This window comes from Scleropages formosus, chromosome 6, assembly GCF_900964775.1.
Source record: "Scleropages formosus chromosome 6, fSclFor1.1, whole genome shotgun sequence".
NCBI classification, from domain to species: Eukaryota; Metazoa; Chordata; class Actinopteri; order Osteoglossiformes; family Osteoglossidae; genus Scleropages; species Scleropages formosus.
Window position 1 is genome coordinate 32,061,839 of NC_041811.1, and position 20,321 is coordinate 32,082,159.

The 20,321-nt window shown below is 49.4% G+C and overlaps 1 protein-coding gene across 1 annotated transcript in view; it reads left to right on the top strand.

The window, feature by feature from the left end:
• Positions 1 to 20,321, top strand: part of LOC108933333 (armadillo repeat protein deleted in velo-cardio-facial syndrome homolog) — a 60,612-nt gene that overhangs the window by 22,384 nt on the left and 17,907 nt on the right. Inside the window, exons 2-5 of the mRNA XM_018750304.2 lie at positions 2,290 to 2,417; positions 3,675 to 3,843; positions 13,090 to 13,245; positions 18,445 to 19,007. Coding sequence (XP_018605820.2) covers positions 3,676 to 3,843; positions 13,090 to 13,245; positions 18,445 to 19,007 — 887 coding nt within the window. The 5' untranslated portion in view covers positions 2,290 to 2,417; position 3,675. The remainder of the gene's footprint in view (positions 1 to 2,289; positions 2,418 to 3,674; positions 3,844 to 13,089; positions 13,246 to 18,444; positions 19,008 to 20,321) is intronic.

Below are 20,321 nucleotides of genomic sequence, written 5' to 3' on the forward strand. Positions count from 1 at the left end.
AACCTTCTGGAGAGTAAGCAATTCTGGAAACACACATTTTGGAGTAATTTACTGCTTGCTGCTCTTACCCAGATTGTCTTAGTGGGGAAGAGTTACCTCTACAGGCCCCAGCTGCGTCTGGGTGGGTTTTTTTCGTTCTCTCGTCTTTCCTTCTGCAGCTCCGTATTTGCTCTGCATTCCAAAGAGACGCTGTTTAGGTGGATCGGTACCGATTCAAGGACGAATGCTGATGAGCTGTACGGTGACAAGTAAATCTTGTTGCCGCCTCCCGTGGAAAGGGGCTTCTTGCTTTGCCTGTGGGTGTGAACGTGTGGGCATGCGTGGGTGTGTACTTTTCCTTTTTTTTTTTTTTTTTTCCCCCACTTAATTTTGTGTCCAAGCTGTGTTTTTAATAAGCTCAGGTTTGGCCAGCTTTTATGTGTGCAGTGAATCTGTGTGCTTAGATGATGCAATCGCTCTCGCGTGTGAGCATTCTGTGCGCTGTGACACCGAAAAAAAAAAAAAAAAAGGAATAATCCTTGGAGCCCAGAAACAGAGGAACGAGTCTATTTTTCCCTCCTCTGAACCTTATAGTTTGTTTGTGGTGCTCTCTGCTAAGCCATAGTGCGGTGGCTTGGCTCTCTCTAACTCTCCGGTGGATTAATGCTGCCTATACTGCTACACAGTAAATTGAGGGTCCTGTAGACAAGGGGAGGTTGTGTAGCCGTTCGGAGGTTGATGGAATAAGAAACCTTGCCTCGCATAGGCAGCACAACATTTATTTATTTAACAGACGCTTTTCTCCAAAGCTGGGGGTGCGGTGGGTTTGACTGGGTCCCCCTCTCTGGTGGGTCTGGGGTTCGACTCTCGCTGGGGGTGCTTGTGACGGACTAGCGCCCCGTCCTGCCTGTTTCCCCCCCGACGCCCTGTGTTGCTGGCTTTTCAGATGGTGCGCATATGTGTGTGTTCTTCAGAGTGACTTCCAATGAACTCTATGTAGTGTTATGAGCCCACACACCTTATTCACCGTGGTGACTTACACTGCTAGATGTACTATTTACAATGGGTCACTCATCCATACATCAGTGCAACACACTCTCTCTCTCTGTCACTCACACACTATGGGGGAACCTGAACAGCATGTCTTTGGACTGTGGGAGGAAACCAGAGCACCTGGAGGAAATCCATGCAGATATGGGGAGAACATGCAAAGTCCATACAGACTGAGGAGTCAAACTCATGTCTTCTTGCACCACCCAGGCGCTGTGAGACAGCAGCGACACTCACTGTGTTTATATGTTGTTTATTATTAGCATGTTGTATCTTACCATGCTGCTTATCATTAGCATATTAGCATGTCGTTAGCATAACGTGCTAACAACACGCCAATAGTAACGCAGCCTGGACTTGGCATTATGGTTCAGGTTAGGGTTCAGATTAGATCCACTGCATTGTGGAATTTTTGGATTGTTTGAGAAGCAGCATTGATGTTACTATGTTGGTTACACTGTTTTCCACTGGCCGTTCCTCGGGTTACAGCGGGGTTCTGTTCCGACAGTGCCGTCACATGTCGACTTTATCCATAAGGACACGTAGACAATGAACATGCTATATTGTATAACGAGCTGTTACATTTTTCACTGATTCCACACATTATTCATGTTAAATAATACCAATGTAGAGCTATAAAAACAATACGCTATTCTAATCATATATTATTATTTCTTCGTATCGCGCTGTTTTCACTCTCATTTCTACACGATGTTGTGCGTTCTGCTTCTTTGTTTCAGCGCCACCAGAATACTCCATCTTTCGCTTGTTAGCCACGTCGAATCAAAAGTCCTTTCGAGGGAATGCGGGCGGAAACATTTGTAAACAAAGTGATCAGGGACAAAAAAAAAAATGTCGTAAGCAAAACGCAGGCCAAGATGGAGTAAATACAAGTTCTCTGCAAGTTCTGGTGTTACTGGTTTCATTTCCAAATTCAGCAGGCGAGGGGCCGTGCGGGCCGGTTCCGAACTGGGAGAACGCCCTCGGGGCGAGCGCGTTTAAATATGAAACAAGTTATTGTCAAAGTCCCCGTGGCGTGACATGTAGGGGTGAAGTCAAAGAGGACAGATCGTCTACAGGCCAAGTCCTTCACACGATGGGGTGCGTCCGCCCTTGTTAGGTTTTCGGGTTCCTGCCAAAAATGCATTCTTCGGATAATATTGGTAGCCTGTGTGTGCAGAATCGGGGGGGGGGGTGTCGCCGTTGCCTCTTTGAACGCTCCGGCGGTCTGAACGCTTCCTTCCCCTGTCTGTCTCTCAGCCGGTCGCCCAACTGTAGCTCGACTCCTTCCGGACCTCCTCTTCAAGCTCTAGTCGAGGGGAATGCCCCGCCCCTAGTCCCGGAGCCCATCTCTCCACAAGACGAGCAAGGAATCCCCGTCATCTGAGGTCAGTCACTTGGCCGTTTTTCCCCTGGAGTAAGTGGGTAAGACTGTATATGCAGCTGGTGGTCTGGAATTAGAGCTGTGGCCTTTGGATCTGTAGGTTGCTAGTTCAAATCCCACCTCTAGCTGTAGTACCCTTGGATGAGGTACCTGGCCTAAATTGCCCCGGTATAGTTACCCAGCTGTATGAATAAGTCGGCGTAATCGGCTTAACGTGGTGAGTCGCCTTGTAGCAATGTAAATATGTGCGATCGGCTGTGTGTAGCGGTTCCTGAGAGTTTAATTACGATGTTCAAGAGGAAGTTTCTTATTCGCCGCAGTTTCGGTCGCGAGAGCTGGAAAAGTCAGAGATCTTGACTCCGCACTCATGCCGTTGACCGAAAGTGAAGACGTTTACGTTTACATGTGTTCATTTAGCGGACGTTTTTCTCCAAAGTGATGTACATCACAGAAAAATACAATGCGTGCATTACATTAGGAAAAAGAGAGATATAGTTGCAGATGTGTGATTAAATCAACTTAGTTTGTTACTTTCCATTTTACGCATCGATGTTGATCGCTCGAGTAGGTGCATCAAACTCAGACAGGTCACCATCATATGTAATGTGATGCCGCTAAGCGATGTGCTGTACCTGGTCTTGTTTCGTTGAGTTGAATACGTATCTGGTCAATTTCAGGTTTTTGCCTTCAGTACAATTCTGAAAATATCTTAATATTTCATTTCGATATTATAGGTGCATATAGGGGGGTGCGGTGGCGCAGTGGGTTGAACCACAGTCCTGCTCTCAGTCCTGATGTTGATATTCTGTCGCGCTTAAATGGAAGAGGAATACTTATTCATTGGGGGGTGTGGTGGGTTGGACCACAGTCCTACTCTCCGGTGGGTCTGGGGTTCGAGTCCTGCTTGGGGTGCCTTGCGACAGACTGGCGTCCCGTCCTGGGTGTGTCCCCTCCCCCTCCGGCCTTACGCCCTGTGTTACCGGGTAGGCTCCGGTTCCCCGTGACCCCGTAGGGGACAAACGGTTCTGAAAATGTGTGTGTGTGTGTGTGTGTGTGTGTGTGTGTGTGTGTGTGTATTATAGGTGCTTATATATATAAAATGCAAAAATCTTTTTCATGTGCGATCGTACTGTTTCGCGAGACCTCAGTGTGGCGGTGAGAACTTCCTGATGACACTATGCTAATTTGGATGAAATAACCTCCTGTCTGCTTGTGTCCATGTTTCACACTTGTCCCCCCCCCCCATTCACCTTCAGAGCAGCATGGAGGACTATGAGCTGCGATCTGCGGCCAGCATCCTGGCTTCAGTGAAGGAGCAGGAGGCTCGCTTTGAGCGTCTCACACGTGCCCTGGAGGAGGAGTGCCACAGCATGGCCCTCCAGTCAGCGACCGGTGGACAGACCCTCGCCTGGCAGCAGGTGGTGATGCAGGTACCGTACAGACGACTCAGGTCTGGGTTTCACCTGGGCTCGCTTACAGCCTACAGTAGCTTTTACCAGGGTAACTGCTGTTCCTTAGCAAACACATTGGTTTATTTCCATAGGAGGTTCCTCATTGGCTAATTCCCCACAGAAAGCTCCTCATTGGATGACTGTTTTTTCCTCGCTCCCTCATTATGGCTCATTTTCCATATACCTCATCATTCGTCTCATCCCACGTTAAGGCGCTAGAGTATGTGGTGGTCTGAGTAGTTCTATTTTCCAGTTTTTTTTGAGTCACTTGCTGTGTTGTTTCTGCCCACCCTCTAACTTCTTGCTCCTGCTGACCCCTCACTTTTTCAGAAGCCCCCCCATCAAGATCACAGAAACCACAGACCCGCATTTTTCTCCAAAGCAACTTACAATGTGAAGCTACTTACCATTATTTGCCCATTTATATAGCGGGGTGATTTTACTGGAGCAATTTATGGTAAGTATCTTGCAGAAGGGTTCTGAAACTGGAGGTGGGACTTGAACCTGCCACCTTTGGGTCCAAAGGCTGCAGCAGGTCTTAACCACTGCATAACCAGCTGTCCCATACATACAGTATGTTACACTTGCAAGCAAATGTCATTTCATTGTATAACCCTTTGGGATGCGAAAGTGCAGTGTGGAAAATTTATTTCACTGGTAAATATGAGGAAAAGAAAACGCTGCAGCGCTAATTTCTTTAGCCGTTAACCCGTTATGTAAGGAGCGCGCATACGTTTATAAAAGTACTTTGAACTCTGTTCGCCGCAGCTTGTAAAGGATGTGTTACACTAGTTCTGCTTTTTTCCGCTTTATTTCATTTTAACCTGAGTTCTGGCAGGAGTTATTAGTCTGTCTCCTGGCTGAGATGCTTTTTCTGCGCTGGAATTGTGCTGAGCTTGGTGTTGCGTTGAGAGTACGCTGTCTGCTAGAATAATGACCTTTGAGAAAGGGTTCGAGAGGGGGTCTCTGTGCTGAGCGGCTCTAGCGTGGGTAGGGATGCTTTGGTGCTGCAACTGTTTCGGTGTTACGACTGTGCTACTGTAATGTGAGCGTAACTCTGCAAAGTTGCTTTGTTGTGGGGTGCACAGCTCCTGCAGTGCACCTTACGTTTACATTTATTTATTTAGCAGATGCTTTTCTTCAAAGTGACTTCCAATGAACTATGTAGTGTTATCAGCCCACACACCTTATTCACCATGGTGACTTACACTGCTAGATACACTACTTACACTGGGTCACTCATCCATACATCAGCGGAACACACATGCTCTCTCTGTCACTCTCATGCTATGGGTGAACCTGAACAGCGTGTCTTTGGAGTGTGGGAGGAAACCAGAGCACCCGAAGACTTGCACTGCTAGACACACTACTTACACTGGGTCACTCATCCATACATCAGTGGAACACACACACTCTCTCTGTCCCTCACACACTATGGGTGAACCTGAACAGCATGTCTTTGGAGTGTGGGAGGAAACCAGAGCACCCGAAGACTTGCACTGCTAGACACACTACTTACACTGGGTCACTCATCCATACATCAGTGGAACACACACACTCTCTCTGTCCCTCACACACTATGGGTGATCCTGAACAGCAAGTCTTTGGAGTGTGGGAGGAAACCCATGCAGACAAGGGGCGAACATGCAAACTCCACACACACTGAGTGGGGATCAAACCCACGTCCTCTCGCACCACCCAGGCGCTGTGAGACAGCAGTGCTGCTAGGCTGTCTTAGCTGCAGTGGTGTAGATCATGAAGATGTAGTAACAAAGTACTGTGGGAAAATCTTTTTACTGAAACTGTGTTTAACTGCGTTGAAGTAGATTTGTGAAAAAAGGGGCAAATTTATAGGAAACCTGCAAACGCAGGAAAAGATGGCTCCTAAATGACAAAACTCCTCAGAATGAAATGGGGTTGTAATAAGGAGACTGTGACTGATGAATGGTAACAATTCTGTTTTTGGAAGGTATTCACCAAGGAATAACTCAAAGTGTCGCTGACTGGATTGTTCGTTATTCAGCATTTGTTCTGCCTTCAGAAAAAGCCCGTGTACACGGTTTGCTTGTCTCTGAGTGGGACGTGTTTTAACTCAATGAGGTGTTTTATCCGTATTTGTAGTTATACTCAAGGAAAACAAAATCATTAATAGCAGCATACATTTCATGCAGAACACATTATTGTTTGCTGTATCATTTCCTTTAAAATTAATTTAACACAAATCATTTATTGTCATCTGCGTCAATAATTTTCCACGGGACAGTGTACAAGTACCATGGTGGAAACGGGCTTGAAACTTAGGGATTGCCAGCGCACCTGACAGCTCAGTTGTGATGCCTAACAGGGCACCCAGTCTGCTGCCAGAATGGTCTACATGATGGCGAAAATTGGGGGAGACCACTTGGAATTAAATACTCACCCGCTCACTGCCATAAGGCCACATCCTAAGGAAGGGTTGCAGTGGTCCAGAGTCTATCCTGGAAGTTTGCTAGGGAGGCACGGTGCACTCTGGAAGGGATACCAGTCCATCGAAGAGTATCCCCACACATTCAGCCCCACAGACACATGGGAATCACCAGTACACCCAAAATGCATGTTTTTGCTGTGGGAGGAAACCAGAGCACCTAGAGTAAAATAACATGAATGTGGAGAGAACCTATAAGCCGCAAAGATTGAACCTACATCCAATAGCACAGTCCAGGTGCCGTGAGGCACTAAGACCACTCGTTGGGCCACTGTGTTGCCCCTGCTTAAAATTTCAGGTTCAAGCAGGTTTGGGAAACGGTGAAGGATGTACTAGGTGTACTAGGTTCTTCTCGTTGCCTTTAACAGCTTACGTAAACTGGTTTTCTCTGTACGCCGAAAGTGATTTGATGCTCTAGTTAATATAAATAGTGAATAATGCATTTTAGTTAATTTTGTCAGATTACTTTATGACTATTTCAGTTGGTTTCTTTTATTCACTGTCTGTCTTTTATTCCTTTTTTCTTTTTGCTTCCATGTTCAGCGGGTTTCTTTTATTGGGCGAGTTCCTCGGAACTGGTAGGTTTTGCTCACAGTGAGTTATTCTCATTTCTTCTGCTTCTTCCATGCTGGGAAAAAGGTCTAAAGGCATTGATTCACACAGCAACAGGAACTAAGGGGCAGATTCATTCAGCACCTGGGTGGTCTCACCATATGTTCCTCTGGCCAGTGTCTGCTGGGGACAAATGAATAGATGTATGGCTGAAGTTCATTCCCCTACCTGCAGCACGCCGAATACAAATTTGTGAGAAATTTAGAGTTTGCTTACAGGCTGCATCGGCTGAACGTGGAGCCGTAGCTGTTATGCAAGTGTGTTGAAAGCAAAGCTAAATAATTCAGGCTGTTCTGGGGGATAGACTCCGCTCAGCGTGGTGCCCGCCTCGCAGACCAAAGTAAAGCGGCTAAGGATGGAGCTGTCATAACATCTGCAAACATACTGCAGGACCGTGTCTGGCCGGAACGGGTCCGTTCTTCTGCTTGCTACAAACATACCTGACGCGAGGACATGGGTCTTAGTCATCCAGCCGTTTTCACAAAACATCAGGTGGATTCTTGAAGGATGTTACCTGGTACAAATTCTCTCTCGTCTCAGCGGAGCGTCTCGAGATTTCTGAAGAATTCTTTTGTATTCAAACGGTTCGCAAGAAAAGAGACGCGAGTGAAAATGTATGTATTCCTGCTTATTCGGGCGCCTTTGCCTTAACTGCTGCGCTTCGGGGACACTTATCATAAAGTGTTAGCGGCGCTATCATTTTGGGAACAGAGGGAAGCATCAAGAGACCATTATGGAGCGGCGACTTCGCCGAGATATGACGGCGAGAGATCAGCGGGGAACGGTTACCCAGAGGGAGCGGTGAGGAAGCGTGATGGGGAGGGACGCGCACGCAGATAACTGAGCAGATCAGTGATAATTGAGACGACTGCATAGAGTGTCCATAAAGGGACTAGACGGTGTATAGAAGGCAGCTCATGTCCATTGCTCTGCAGAGAAAGGGAAATAGCAGTGTGGGTAGTACAGAGGGGGGGTGTGTGGCGTTTACACAGCAAGACTGACGGCCTTGGTGCTCAGCACTACTGGGTGATTGCGTTGCTCTTTTAACACACACTCACACACGCATGCGCTTCGGGCACCTTGGGATAACTCCTTCTCTGTGTCCTTTTGCACCGCGTGGAGGTCTAGCATGGATCAATCGTTTACTGAGGTTGGGAAACGCACCCTGTCCAGGACGGTTCTTGGCACCCCTCCTTTGGGACCAAGTCAAAAAAAAAGATAGTGTGTGTGCGCGTGCATGTGTGCCTTCAGCGTGATCTCGTTCACGTTCTTTTTTGTTACCAGTATAAAAACAAATCCTGTCTGCTCTCATGGAAGACACATTCTTAGTCGATATTCTCTAATAGACTTTAGCTCGGCGATCCAGGTAAGGACCCAATACACACGTGCCTGGAGGGGTAATTAATCAGCGGTGCGATTTAGGGTAGTACAGCAGGGCAGGGAAATCTATGTAGGAAACACTTAATGTATCAGGTATTACAATCCATTAGCATGCATGACATATTTACAGTGACGTATTAAAGGGACATACCTAATTTACCACGATTTAGCCCCTGTTTGCTGGGGGTGGAAGGGTTTGCATGGGAGGGAGAAAGAAGGGAGATGCTGGATGATGTTCTGACTCTGCCTGGAGGCTGATCTTCCTGAACGAAGCTCATTGCAGTGGGTGAAAGAGTCTCTGTGCTGTGAGGATGAATACATGGTTATGTATGATGGTGCCAGGCTTGTATGACCAACCCCGCCCCCCATGCATATACCCCCTTAACCATTCCCTGAAGCGTTTCCGAGTATGCCCAGGCCACAGTCAGTCATCAGTGCTGGGGTGACGGGTCCTAAAGCGACAACTGCCAGACATATGAGTGCACTGCACTCCAGGGACACTTTTTAAGTTAATGTTATTTTTTTTTTCTCTTCTCATTACTTCACTTAGCTGACACTTTTACTGTCATTCACCCATTTATATAGCTGGGTAATTTTTGGGCTTAAGGCTTTTAAAGCTGGAGGTGAGACTCAAACCTGTGACCTTTAGGTCCAAAGCCAGCGGTTCTAACATTAAGAGTGTGGCCCTATTTTAATTAGTATCGATGTGCTTTTCTCAGCCAACTTGAAGCAAGGCTGTCAAGGTAAACAATGTGCAAGGTTCTGGCATGGAATGTGCCCCAGGGACGAGAGGTTGATGCAAAAGTGGTCTCAAACCATCAGCAAAGCGGTGCTCTCTGTGGTCCACTGAAGAAGAGCCAATAGGAAGATTCATCTCCCGACACCTTGGGTTTCTGGTCAAGGATGGAAGGTTAAGCTACTTACAGTTATTTACCCATTTATACAGCTGGGTAATTTCACTGGAGCAACTTAGGGTAAGTACCTTGCTCAAGGGCACTACAGATGGAGGAGGGATTCGAACCTCCGATTGCGTATTAGTCTTTCTGAAGTTTAATGCACAACTCAGGGAAGCACAGTATGGGCGTGAGTGCGCTGCAGGGGCTGTCCAGCTGGCAGGGGACCTGGAGGGTTTGGAAGGGGGTCATCCGGACCAGGTGATGTCTGGGATACATAAAGATCTTCAGAGCAGCATGCTTGGGATGAGTGAGGGTTGTATCAGCAAGAACGTTCCCGGGTTCGGTCAGAACATCCGCAGCACGGGATTCCCGTTGCGAGAAATGCACCAGGGATGGATTTATTGTGCCACGGAGGGTGTCAGCATATGTACAGGCAGTGCTCTGGTTCAGCATCCCTCACGTTACCCACTCCCTGTTGTATGAAAGAGCCAGGACTTTCGAACATAGCGGCTGCCTAGAGGTCCAGAGACACTTATCCCACAAACTGCACGGCAGGTCTGGTGTTCAGGCCCTGCTTGGGGTGCCTGACGGTTCCGTGTTTCTCCTCTGCACGTGCCTCCTCCGCCATGTGGAAGAGGGACCTGGCAACCCTCTTCCGTTCCTCCCTTGCCTTTGACTCGGTGGCACCGCCGACGACTACCTGTTACGTTATTCTCCCCGGCGCGGTTGCGACGGACCCGAGTGCGGGGCACGGGAAGCTTGGTCAAGGGGCGGTTCAGTAGACATTGTCAGGGAACAGGAAAAGGGTCACCGATGTACAAACAGAATCCAAAGGGGCAAACCCAAGAACCGTAATCCAAGAAACAGGCGAGCGATCAGGCAAACCAGTGAGTCGGAGACGAGGAGCAGGGCGAGGAACGAGGAGCAAGACTAGGAGCGCAAGTGATCAATAAGGCCGAACAAGGTTCCGCAGCGGGCTGTGTTCCGCAGCCCCTTTGTAAGCTTGTGCTTGCTAATTCGAAGCAGGTGTTTCCTTTTGGGCAGCCCTGGGGGGGCGTGACACTACCTCGCTCAAGGGCACTACAGCTGGAGGTGGGATTCGAAGCTGTGCCCCGAGTCTCCGAAGATAGCGGCGCTAAGCACTACACCACCGATTCCCTCTGACCTTTCTCTCATTGTGCATGGCTTGGCAGCATCGCGCCGGTCACCCCCAACAACGGGCAGGGAAGAGGCTGCAGGAAGTGCGGCACGCATGAATGATGGCGTTTATCTTGTACTGACCTTTTAAAAGCAGTGCGCATTTCGGTATTTTTCTGCTAACTAACCTGTCCATCGTGCCCGCGGTAAAGGACTTTCTGCCGGGTGAATGCCGCAGCTGCACGTCTTCCCGGAGAGTTTCATCCACTTTTAGGAAATAGCTTTTCCTGTATTTTCTGCCGTAAGCAAAGTGCTTTTGGTGACAAGTTGTTATTATCATGTCCTAACATCGAGGATTAAATGTATTTATCAGAGGTACTTGACCGGGCCCACCTCTGCATGGGGATGATGGGATTCGGAGAGCGTCGTGCGAAGTACCCTCTGGTCCACACTTTCACTGTCATGTCCAGCTCTTTTGGAATCTAAAACGATTTCTGGTCTTTAATATTTTACCTGCTTTGTCCTTGTATGACTTTTTTTTACAGTGCAAATCATAAATCTCCGTTTGAGAAAAATCAATTTAATGCGACGGGTCAGGATTTCAGCTTTTAAGAAGATTAATACTTAATTGGCAAAAGCACGGCTATATAATTTTCAAGCGAAGAGCTGGAAAATAATAATTTCACATAAAGCATTCACCTTTTCAGAAAATATATCGTAACAAATAGGTCCCTGAGCAAACTGCTGATATCCCCGAAATACGGGTGGCAAGGACTCGCTGGAAAGTCCTGTTGTAAATTGTATAATACAAGAAGAAAACAATGGATATATTGCAGAAGTAATTCCTGCAATGTAAAAGTTCATGTCCTTCACACATATTTAATATTATTTGGACCACCTCTTGGTGATGTCATCTGGAGCCAGGGCCACTAACAGGGTTGTTTCCATGGACACAGACAGAGAAGGGGGACCAGGACTTGACACCCTGACAAAGCTGGTAACCATCAAGAGTACCATGGCTGGTAACCAGGGACACACACTGGGATGATAACCAGTTACTGGGACAGATTGGGCATAAAAACTAAATGTTGAGAAAACAAAATGAAGCTTTTCATAATACACTCATTTCCTTTGATTTTTTTGAAGAAAAATGAATTTTATGTTTTATGCACCTTTATGGTGTAACTAATGGACCTTTCGAAGTGACCCATAATTTTTTTCCTCGTTGCAAATAACCGCTCGTTGTGCTCTAAAGGCTGGAGGCCTCTACCTGCTGAAGAGAAAAACGCCGCTGAGAACATTAGTATTTTTATGTGAATTTGCTGCTGAAATTGATGGCGGTTTTTATGGGCTCCAGGCCTGGCCATTAATTCAGACAGCGGGGCCTTTTTTCTTCCCAGAAGCCAGTTCCTGCACCCATCTAATTAAGCAAATAACAAGCTGTGGCTTGGAAGAAGGGGAGAAGACCTCTCGATGTCCCCTAAGACCGTGGTCCTGGACAACGAGTGTCGGCTTCTTGTTTGAGGACATGCGCAGTGGCGAAGGGGGTGGGGAGGTGGAGAAACCTGCAAAATGCCAGTGAAGAAACAACCAGATGATTAGTGCGGATGTTACAGCTTTGAGCTCCTCTGCTGCCTCATTATTGAGCTGCTGGAGATGATTTCTGCTCTCCAAAGCAAATGGCAACTAGGTGGACCACCCTGGGTCCCTTCTGCCACATGAACTGCCACCTAGGGTCTGGGGGAAACTTCCAGGACATCTTTGGACCACTGCGGCTCTCGTTGCTCTCATTTTTCAGGTGGTAGCAGCAGATATAGAGGTTTCTCGGAGGGACGCAATCTTTCTGGCACCCAAGGTGCAGTTTGTGAACCCTTTGGAATTCTCTGGATTTCTGCATGAATGGCATTTACAGTAAAACGTGACCTGATCTTCATGTCTCATGATAATTAATAAAGACAGTCTTATTAAGCAAAGGACACACCAGTGTTTTACATTTCCATATTTTCATTGGAAATATGCTTTAAATATTCAATGTCATTGATGGAAAAAATGCGAACCCTTGTATTTAGTAACTAGTGGACCCACTTTTGTTGGCGAGAACCTCAACTAAAGTCAACCGGTGACACACCCTCAGCAGTCCGGAACAAATTTGGTCCATTCCGCTGAAGAACTGTTTCAGCTCATGTATATTTTTGGTGCTTCTTGCTTCAACAGCCTGCGTCAGATCATGCCATAGCATTTCAGTGGGATTGAGGTCATGGCTCTGTCTTAGCTGTTCTTTGATACAGAATTTCTTCTTTCTTCTTCTGGCCACTTTTTATTGATTTACTCCTTTGTTTTGGATCAAAATGATCCAACTTCTTTCGAGTCTTAAATCACAGACCTATGCACTGGCATTCTGCTGTAGAATTTCCAGAAACAACTCACACTTCAGTGGGCCCTCGATGAGTACAAGCCATCTAGGAGAAAGCAGTGTGTAGATGATGTAGATGTACTCCTAATGATCCACGCAGTGTACCATGCTAGTAACCTTTGTCCGTCACCTCTTACTGCACTAGTAAAATTCTGATTTGAAATTCTACTTAACCCAGCTTTCTGGGCCTGACCACCTTCCCGACTGGTGTTCTGCAAGGACCAGACCTTCTGCTTGGTGGTGTTTAGTCTGCATGGACCAAACCTTCTCCAGTGCAATGGTGTAGTCTTCCTACTACCCTTCTCCTGCCTTTCGCTGCTTAGGAACAGAGCCCTGAGGAGCACCTTTCCCTGGCTATGATGGAGGAACCAGAGGAACTGCTAGATCCAACTATAAGTGCAACTGTGACCACGGAGCAGGATCCTGGCACACCCACCTCCCGGCCATCTGCGCTCACCACTGACCGTCCCGAGGCCAAGGTAGGACAGTGATACAGGCATCTCGTTTTGCAAGAGGGCAACTGATCGATTGTACGAGACTGACAGCTAGATCCACCCCTTCCAAGGGTAGTAGATTTTGCTCACATTGGGGCTTCCTGAAGCTAGGGCCGATTATAACGTTTATTTATTACCTGTTCCAATATCAGCACAGCACAAACAAGTGACATGAACAGCATGAAATGTGAAATATAATTAGTTATTTGTTACATTTTCCTCATGCTTTTCTCTAAAGTGGCTTACAGAGTTAATATACCTACAATTATTTACCCATTTATACAGCTGGGTAATTTTACTGGAGCAATTCAGGGTGAGTACCTTTCTCAATGGTACAACAGCTAGAGGTGGGATTCAAACCTGCAACCTTTGAGTCCATAGACAGCTGCTCTAGCCACTGCACTGCAAGCTAGCTCTATAATAATAATGATAATAATAATCCATCCATCCATCCATCTTCCTCCGCTTTTATCCGGGGCCGGGTCGCGGGGGCAGCAGTCCGAGCAGAGTACTCCAGACCTCCCTCTCCCCGCACACCTCCTCCAGTTCCTCTGGGGGAACCCCAAGGCGTTCCCAGGCCAGCCGGGAGACATAGTCTCTCCAACGTGTCCTGGGTCTGCCCCGAGGCCTCCTCCCAGTGGGACAAGCCCGGAGCACCTCCCCAGGGAGGCGTCCAGGAGGCATCCGGAACAGATGCCCGAGCCACCTCAACTGGCTCCTCTCGATGCGGAGGAGCAGCGGCTCTACTCCGAGCTCCTCCCGGGTGACTGAGCTCCTCACCCTATCCCTAAGGGTGCGCCCAGCCACTCTGCGGAGGAAACTCATTTCTGCCGCTTGTATCCGCGATCTCATTCTTTCGGTCATGATCCAGAGTTCATGACCATAGGTGAGGGTAGGAACGTAGATCGACCGGTAAATTGAGAGCTTCGCCTTACGACTCAGCTCCCTCTTCACCACAACAGACCGGTACAATGACCGCATTACTGCAGACGCCGCACCGATCCGTCTGTCGACCTGCCGCTCCATTTTTCCCTCACTCGTGAACAAGACCCCAAGATACTTAAACTCCTCCACTTGAGGGAGCAACTCCCCCCTAACCCGGAGGGAGCAATCCACCTTTTTCCGACTGAGAACCATGGCCTCGGATTTGGAGGTGCTGATTCTCATCCCCGCCGCTTCGCACTCGGCTGCAAACCTCCCCAGTGCACGCTGCAAGTCTTGACTTGATGAAGCCAACAGGACCACATCGTCCGCAAAAAGCAGAGACGAGATCTCGCGGCCACCAAAACAGACACCCTCCGTTCCCTGACTGCGCCTAGAAATTCTGTCCATAAAAATAATGAACAGAATCGGTGACAAAGGGCAGCCCTGGCGGAGTCCAACATGCACCGGGAACAGGTCTGACTTACTGCCGGCAATGCGAACCAAGCTCCTGCTCCGGTCATACAGGGAACGAACAGCCCGTAGCAACGAGCCCCGAACCCCATAATCCCGAAGCACCCCCCACAGGATGCCACGAGGGACACGGTCGAATGCCTTCTCCAGGTCCACAAAACACATATGGACTGGTTGGGCAAACTCCCACGAACCCTCCAACACCCTAGTGAGGGTATAGAGCTGGTCCAGTGTTCCACGGCCAGGGCGAAAACCGCATTGCTCCTCCTGAATCCGAGGTTCGACTATCGGTCGGATTCTCCTTTCCAGTACCCTGGCATAGACTTTCCCAGGGAGGCTAAGGAGTGTGATCCCCCTGTAGTTGGAACACAATCTCCGGTCCCCCTTCTTAAAAAGAGGGACCACCACCCCGGTCTGCCAGTCCAGAGGCACCGTTCCCGAACTCCACGCGATGCTGCAGAGGCGTGTCAGCCAAGACAGCCCCACAACATCCAGAGACTTGAGAAACTCGGGGCGGATCTCATCCACCCCCGGAGCCTTGTCACCGAGGAGTTTTTTGACTACCTCAGCAACTTCAGCCAGGGTAATGGACGAGTCCCCCTCCGAGTCCCCAGCCTCAGCTTCCTCTACGGAAGGCGTGTCGGAGGGATTGAGGAGATCCTCAAAGTACTCCTTCCACCGCCCGAGAACATCCTCAGCTGAGGTCAGCAGCGCACCACTTCCACTGTAAACAGTGTTCGTGGAACACCGCTTCCCCCCTCTGAGTCGCCGGACGGTTTGCCAGAATCTCTTTGAGGCCGACCGAAAGTCTTCCTCCATGGCCTCACCGAACTCCTCCCAAGCCCGAGTTTTTGCCGCGGCGACTGCCAGAGCCGCGCTCCGTTTGGCCCGTCGGTACCTGTCAGCTGCTTCAGGAGTCCCATGAGCCAGCCAGGCCCGATAGAACTCCTTCTTCAGCTTGACGGCATCCCTTACTTCCGGTGTCCACCACCGTGTTCGGGGATTGCCGCCGCGACAGGCACCGGAGACCTTATGGCCGCAGCTCCGAACAGCCGCACCGACAATGGAGGAGCGGAACATAGTCCATTCAGACTCAATGTCCCCCACCTCCCTCGGGACCTGGTTGAAGCTCTGTCGGAGGTGGGAGTTGAAGACCTCTCTGACAGGGGCCTCCGCCAAACGTTCCCAACAGACCCTCACTATGCGTTTGGGCCTGCCAGGTCTGTCCAGCTTTTTCCCCCGCCATCGAATCCAACTCACCACCAGGTGGTGATCAGTTGACAGCTCAGCCCCTCTCTTCACCCGAGTGTCCAAGACATATGGCCGAAGGTCAGAAGAAACGACTACAAAGTCGATCATCGACCTCCGACCTAGGGTGTCCTGGTGCCAAGTGCACTGGTGGACACCCTTATGCATGAACATGGTGTTCGTTATGGATAAACCGCGACTAGCACAGAAATCCAATAACAACTCACCGCTCGGGTTCAGATCAGGGAGGCCGTTCCTCCCAATCACGCCCCTCCAGGTATCACTGTCGCTGCCCACGTGGGCGTTAAAGTCCCCCAGTAGAACGACAGAGTCCCCAGTGGGAGCGCTTTCCAGCACGCCCCCCAGGGACTCTAAAAAGGCCGGGTACTCTACACTGCCGCTAGGCGCATAAGCACAAACGACAGTGAGAGACCGTTCCCTGACCCGAAGGCGTAGGGAGATGACCCTCTCATTCACCGGGGTAGACTCCAACACATGGCGGCTGAACTGGGGGGCTATTAATAAGCCCACACCAGCCCGCCGCCTCTCACCTTGGGCAACGCCAGAACAGTGGAGAGTCCACCCTCGATCGAGTAGAGTGGTTCCAGAACCCAAGCTGTGAGTGGAAGTGAGCCCGACTATATCTAGACGGTATCTCTCAACTTCCCGCACCAGCTCAGGCTCCTTCCCCGCCAGTGAGGTGACATTCCAAGTCCCAAAAACCAGAGTTGGCGCCCGAGGTTTGGGTCGGCCGGGCACTCGGCCCCGACCACCGCCCAAATCACAACGCACCGGCCCCTTATGGTTTCTCTGGCAGGTGGTGAGCCCACCGAAGAGCGGCTCCACGTTGTGGCTTCGGGCTGAGCCCGGCCAGGCCCCGTGGGCATAGACCTGGCCACCAGGCACTCGCATGCGAGCCCCCCCCCCAGGCCTGGCTCCAGGGTGGGGCCCCGGTGACCCCATACCGGGCGGGGTAAACGGACGCCTTGATTTTTTTGTCATAAGGGGTTTTTGAACCGCGCTTTGTCTCGTCTGTCATCCAGGACCTGTCTGCCATGGGAGACCCTACCAGGGGCATGTAGCCCCAGACAACATAGCTCCTGGACTCATTCAGGCACTCAAACCCCTCCACCACGATAAGGTGGCGGTTCACGGAGGAGTGATAATAATAATAATAATAATAATACATTTCAATATGAGACCAGACTATTTCATTGGAAGTTAAATGTCAATGAACCAGCCTGGTCTTATATTTAAATTGATTATGTTAGGACATACAGTATAGTTTAGTTACTTAGCAACTGAAGAGTCATCTTTGGGATAAAATTTAATTTCGATTTAATTTGATATGCTTCATGAAGCAGGAGTGGTTTCTTGATAACATTGTGGGTCAGGAACATTCATGTGTTTACATAATTATTTTGTAAAAAAAATATCTGTAAAAAAGGGCACTTTGATCAGTCTTGAATGTGAGTGCATACAGTCTGCTAAATTCAATATGTTGTACTTCAGTGATCCTTTAAGATTCTGGAATGAATTCTGTAACAGACAAACTGTGCACTGCAGAGGTGTGGTAAACTGATGAGAGCAGCAGTCTTGATTCAAAAGAAATAAAACGAGGTGCTTTCCACATAGAAACTGAAGTTCTTAGGAGCAAACTCATTGTGGTATAATAAAAAACGTAAAGTCTGAACCCTCTGAACTCCTTCATTCAGAAGACAAGGGAGAGGGAAAATGGACATTGCATTCAGCGCAGGACAATCTACATTGAGAACCAGTCCTTGCGGTGCTTCCTCACAACTTCTGTTTAGACGGAGAGCAATATCTGCAAAAAAATATTTTAAAAATGCACCTGATATGAAACCCTGCCGTTATGTACTGGAACTTTCCATTCTAGCAGTGCCATATGATAACCTCAAATCCCTAATATAGGAAAAGGGACGTCAACTGGAAAGGATGCACCTATTTGACCTAGATGAAGATTTTTCAGAAAAGAATAGTTCCCTTTTCCTTGGAGTGTCTATGATTTTGTTTGCATTTACTCATTTAGCTGATCCTTTTCTCCAAAGCAACTTGGCAATAAGCTGCATACGATTATTTATACAGCTGGGCAATTTTACTAGAGCAATTAAGGGTAAGTACCTTGCTCAAGGGTACTATATCTAGAGGAGGGATTCAAGCCTGCAACCTTTGGGTCCAAAGACTGCTGCTCTGACCACTACACTAATATTTATGGAAATATATATGCTTGAAGAGGGGGGCGCGGTGGTGCAGTGGGTTGGACCGGGTCCTGCTCTCCAGTGGGTCTGGGGTTCGAGTCCCGCTTGGGGTGCCTTGCGACGGACTGGCGTCCCGTCCTGGGTGTGTCCCCTCTCCCTCCGGCCTTACGCCCTGTGTCACCGGGTAGGCTCCGGTTCCCCGCGACCCCATATGGGACAAGCGGTTCTGAAAGTGTGTGTGTGTGTGTGTGTATATGCTTGAAACAAGGCCTTCATAACATTGTCTCTCCGCTAGCTGACCCTGGCATCATATTATTACTAGCCCCTGCCCTTCCTGCAGGCCACCAAAACGATGACGACAGTCATGGCACGCTCGGTGAGGTCTTCGACCTTGGGACCAGATGGGCTGCCCCTCCTTGAAGGCTCTCCACCGCTGGGCAGCTACACGGACTCCATTGATCGGCGCCGCGGCCTCCCTCAAGGCTCCACGCTCACCTGCTCTTTCAACAGCTACAATGGATCCTACGGCGAGAGCCCGGAGCGGCTGACGCGCCAGGCGAGTCGTGATGCCGGTGACGCCTATGGGAGTCTGTCTCGTCCTGCGGGCTACCGGCTACACCCACCTTACGCGCCCGCTGGCGCCTACACTCTGCCCCATCGCCTAGATGACTACGGCCTCGCGGCCCAGCCGCAGGTCCCTGTGGAGGCGGCCCGGTCCCCACCGGAGCGCTACAGCCTGGAGGTCGAGCGAGTCAGCCTAGGACCTGAAGAAGAAGCACTTTACAGCCTGGAACCTGAGTACGGCACCACTGCCCGACGCATGCTCGCTGCCACCGACCGCGGAAGGCCTGCGCGGGAGCCAATCAGAGAGCCCCTCCACATCAGGTAAGAGTTTTAGTAATGATGGTGGTGGTCATCGTAGATAATCCCTGTTATTCATCACCCAGGAAAGCTTTTCCTCTTTCCGTCCTACAAAGAACACGTATCTGAAGGGAAAAATCGTGAGCCCAGACTTATTGTCATGTGTAGGAGAGGACATGGGGAAGGCAGGACCCAAGTGTAGGATCGTTCATTCAGGGCCAAGGGGATAGACTTGTCCTCGTTATCGGGGACCGGCGAATGGTCGGTCGATCGGCGGTCAGGGTGAAAGCGAAGATCCGTGGGCGACGTCCGGAAGCGAGGCGAATGGTCGGGAGCCAGGGAACGAAGGTCAGGATACGAGGACGAAGGGGAACACGACATGGAACATGGTGAGTGCTGTTAGCGCAGAGGGGACGGTTGTCTCAATGAGATTCCGTGACTGAAAAGAGGCTGAGGGGAGGGGTGTCTGATGAAGCCGAGCGCTCCGATTACCGTCGGGTGCTTAATTGGAGCCGGGTGTTGCTGATTGTGATGCGGACGTGACACTTACGGACAGTATGTGGGCTTGATTAAACTGCTTCGGGGAAGAACTATATCCTCGAGTTCTGCATGTTTGCAGATTTTCAGTTGATGTGAAAAATTAGCGGCTTTGTGTGTGTGACCGGGTTTGAGTGTGTGAGGTCTCAACAGGCCATCGCGTTGAGGTCACACACTCTCGTTTCCTCAAGGCTCAGAGAGGAACATTTGCATTTGCAACGACCAGGAGTTTGGCCGCTGGCCCACGCATTGCTCCGGAGCTGCTTCAGTTAAAGTGTTTGAAATCTCAGCAGGGCATTGGGGGCCTGTTGGGTGTGCCAGCATTTCTTTTGGGCCCACGGTGTTGCGTGCTGCAGTCCATATTTTACTGCCACTTGGGTCCAAACTGTGCGAGGCTGTAAGAAAAGCCAGGCCACGGGGCTTCGATAGTCTGCGTGAGGGCAGATTACAGCCATTCTGGAGTGGCTGTTTTGACATGTCACCCAGTGGACTTCATCACAACACACACACACACACACACACACACACACACACACACACACACACACACACACACACACACACACACACACACTAGAGACTCTGTCCATGCAGCAAAACACAGTCATCTACATTCCTCTAGTGACTAATGCAGTATCAGCACAGTTCCCCATCAGGAATTTACAATCGGCCTTGGCAGTCCTCTCACCTTGGAAAGGGCTTAGTTAGCACTGGTAACATTAGTTTCTGCACATCATTATCATTAACCAAGGGACAGTAACTCCCTTAGTGTTGTGATTTACTTTTTGTTTTTATTTGTAA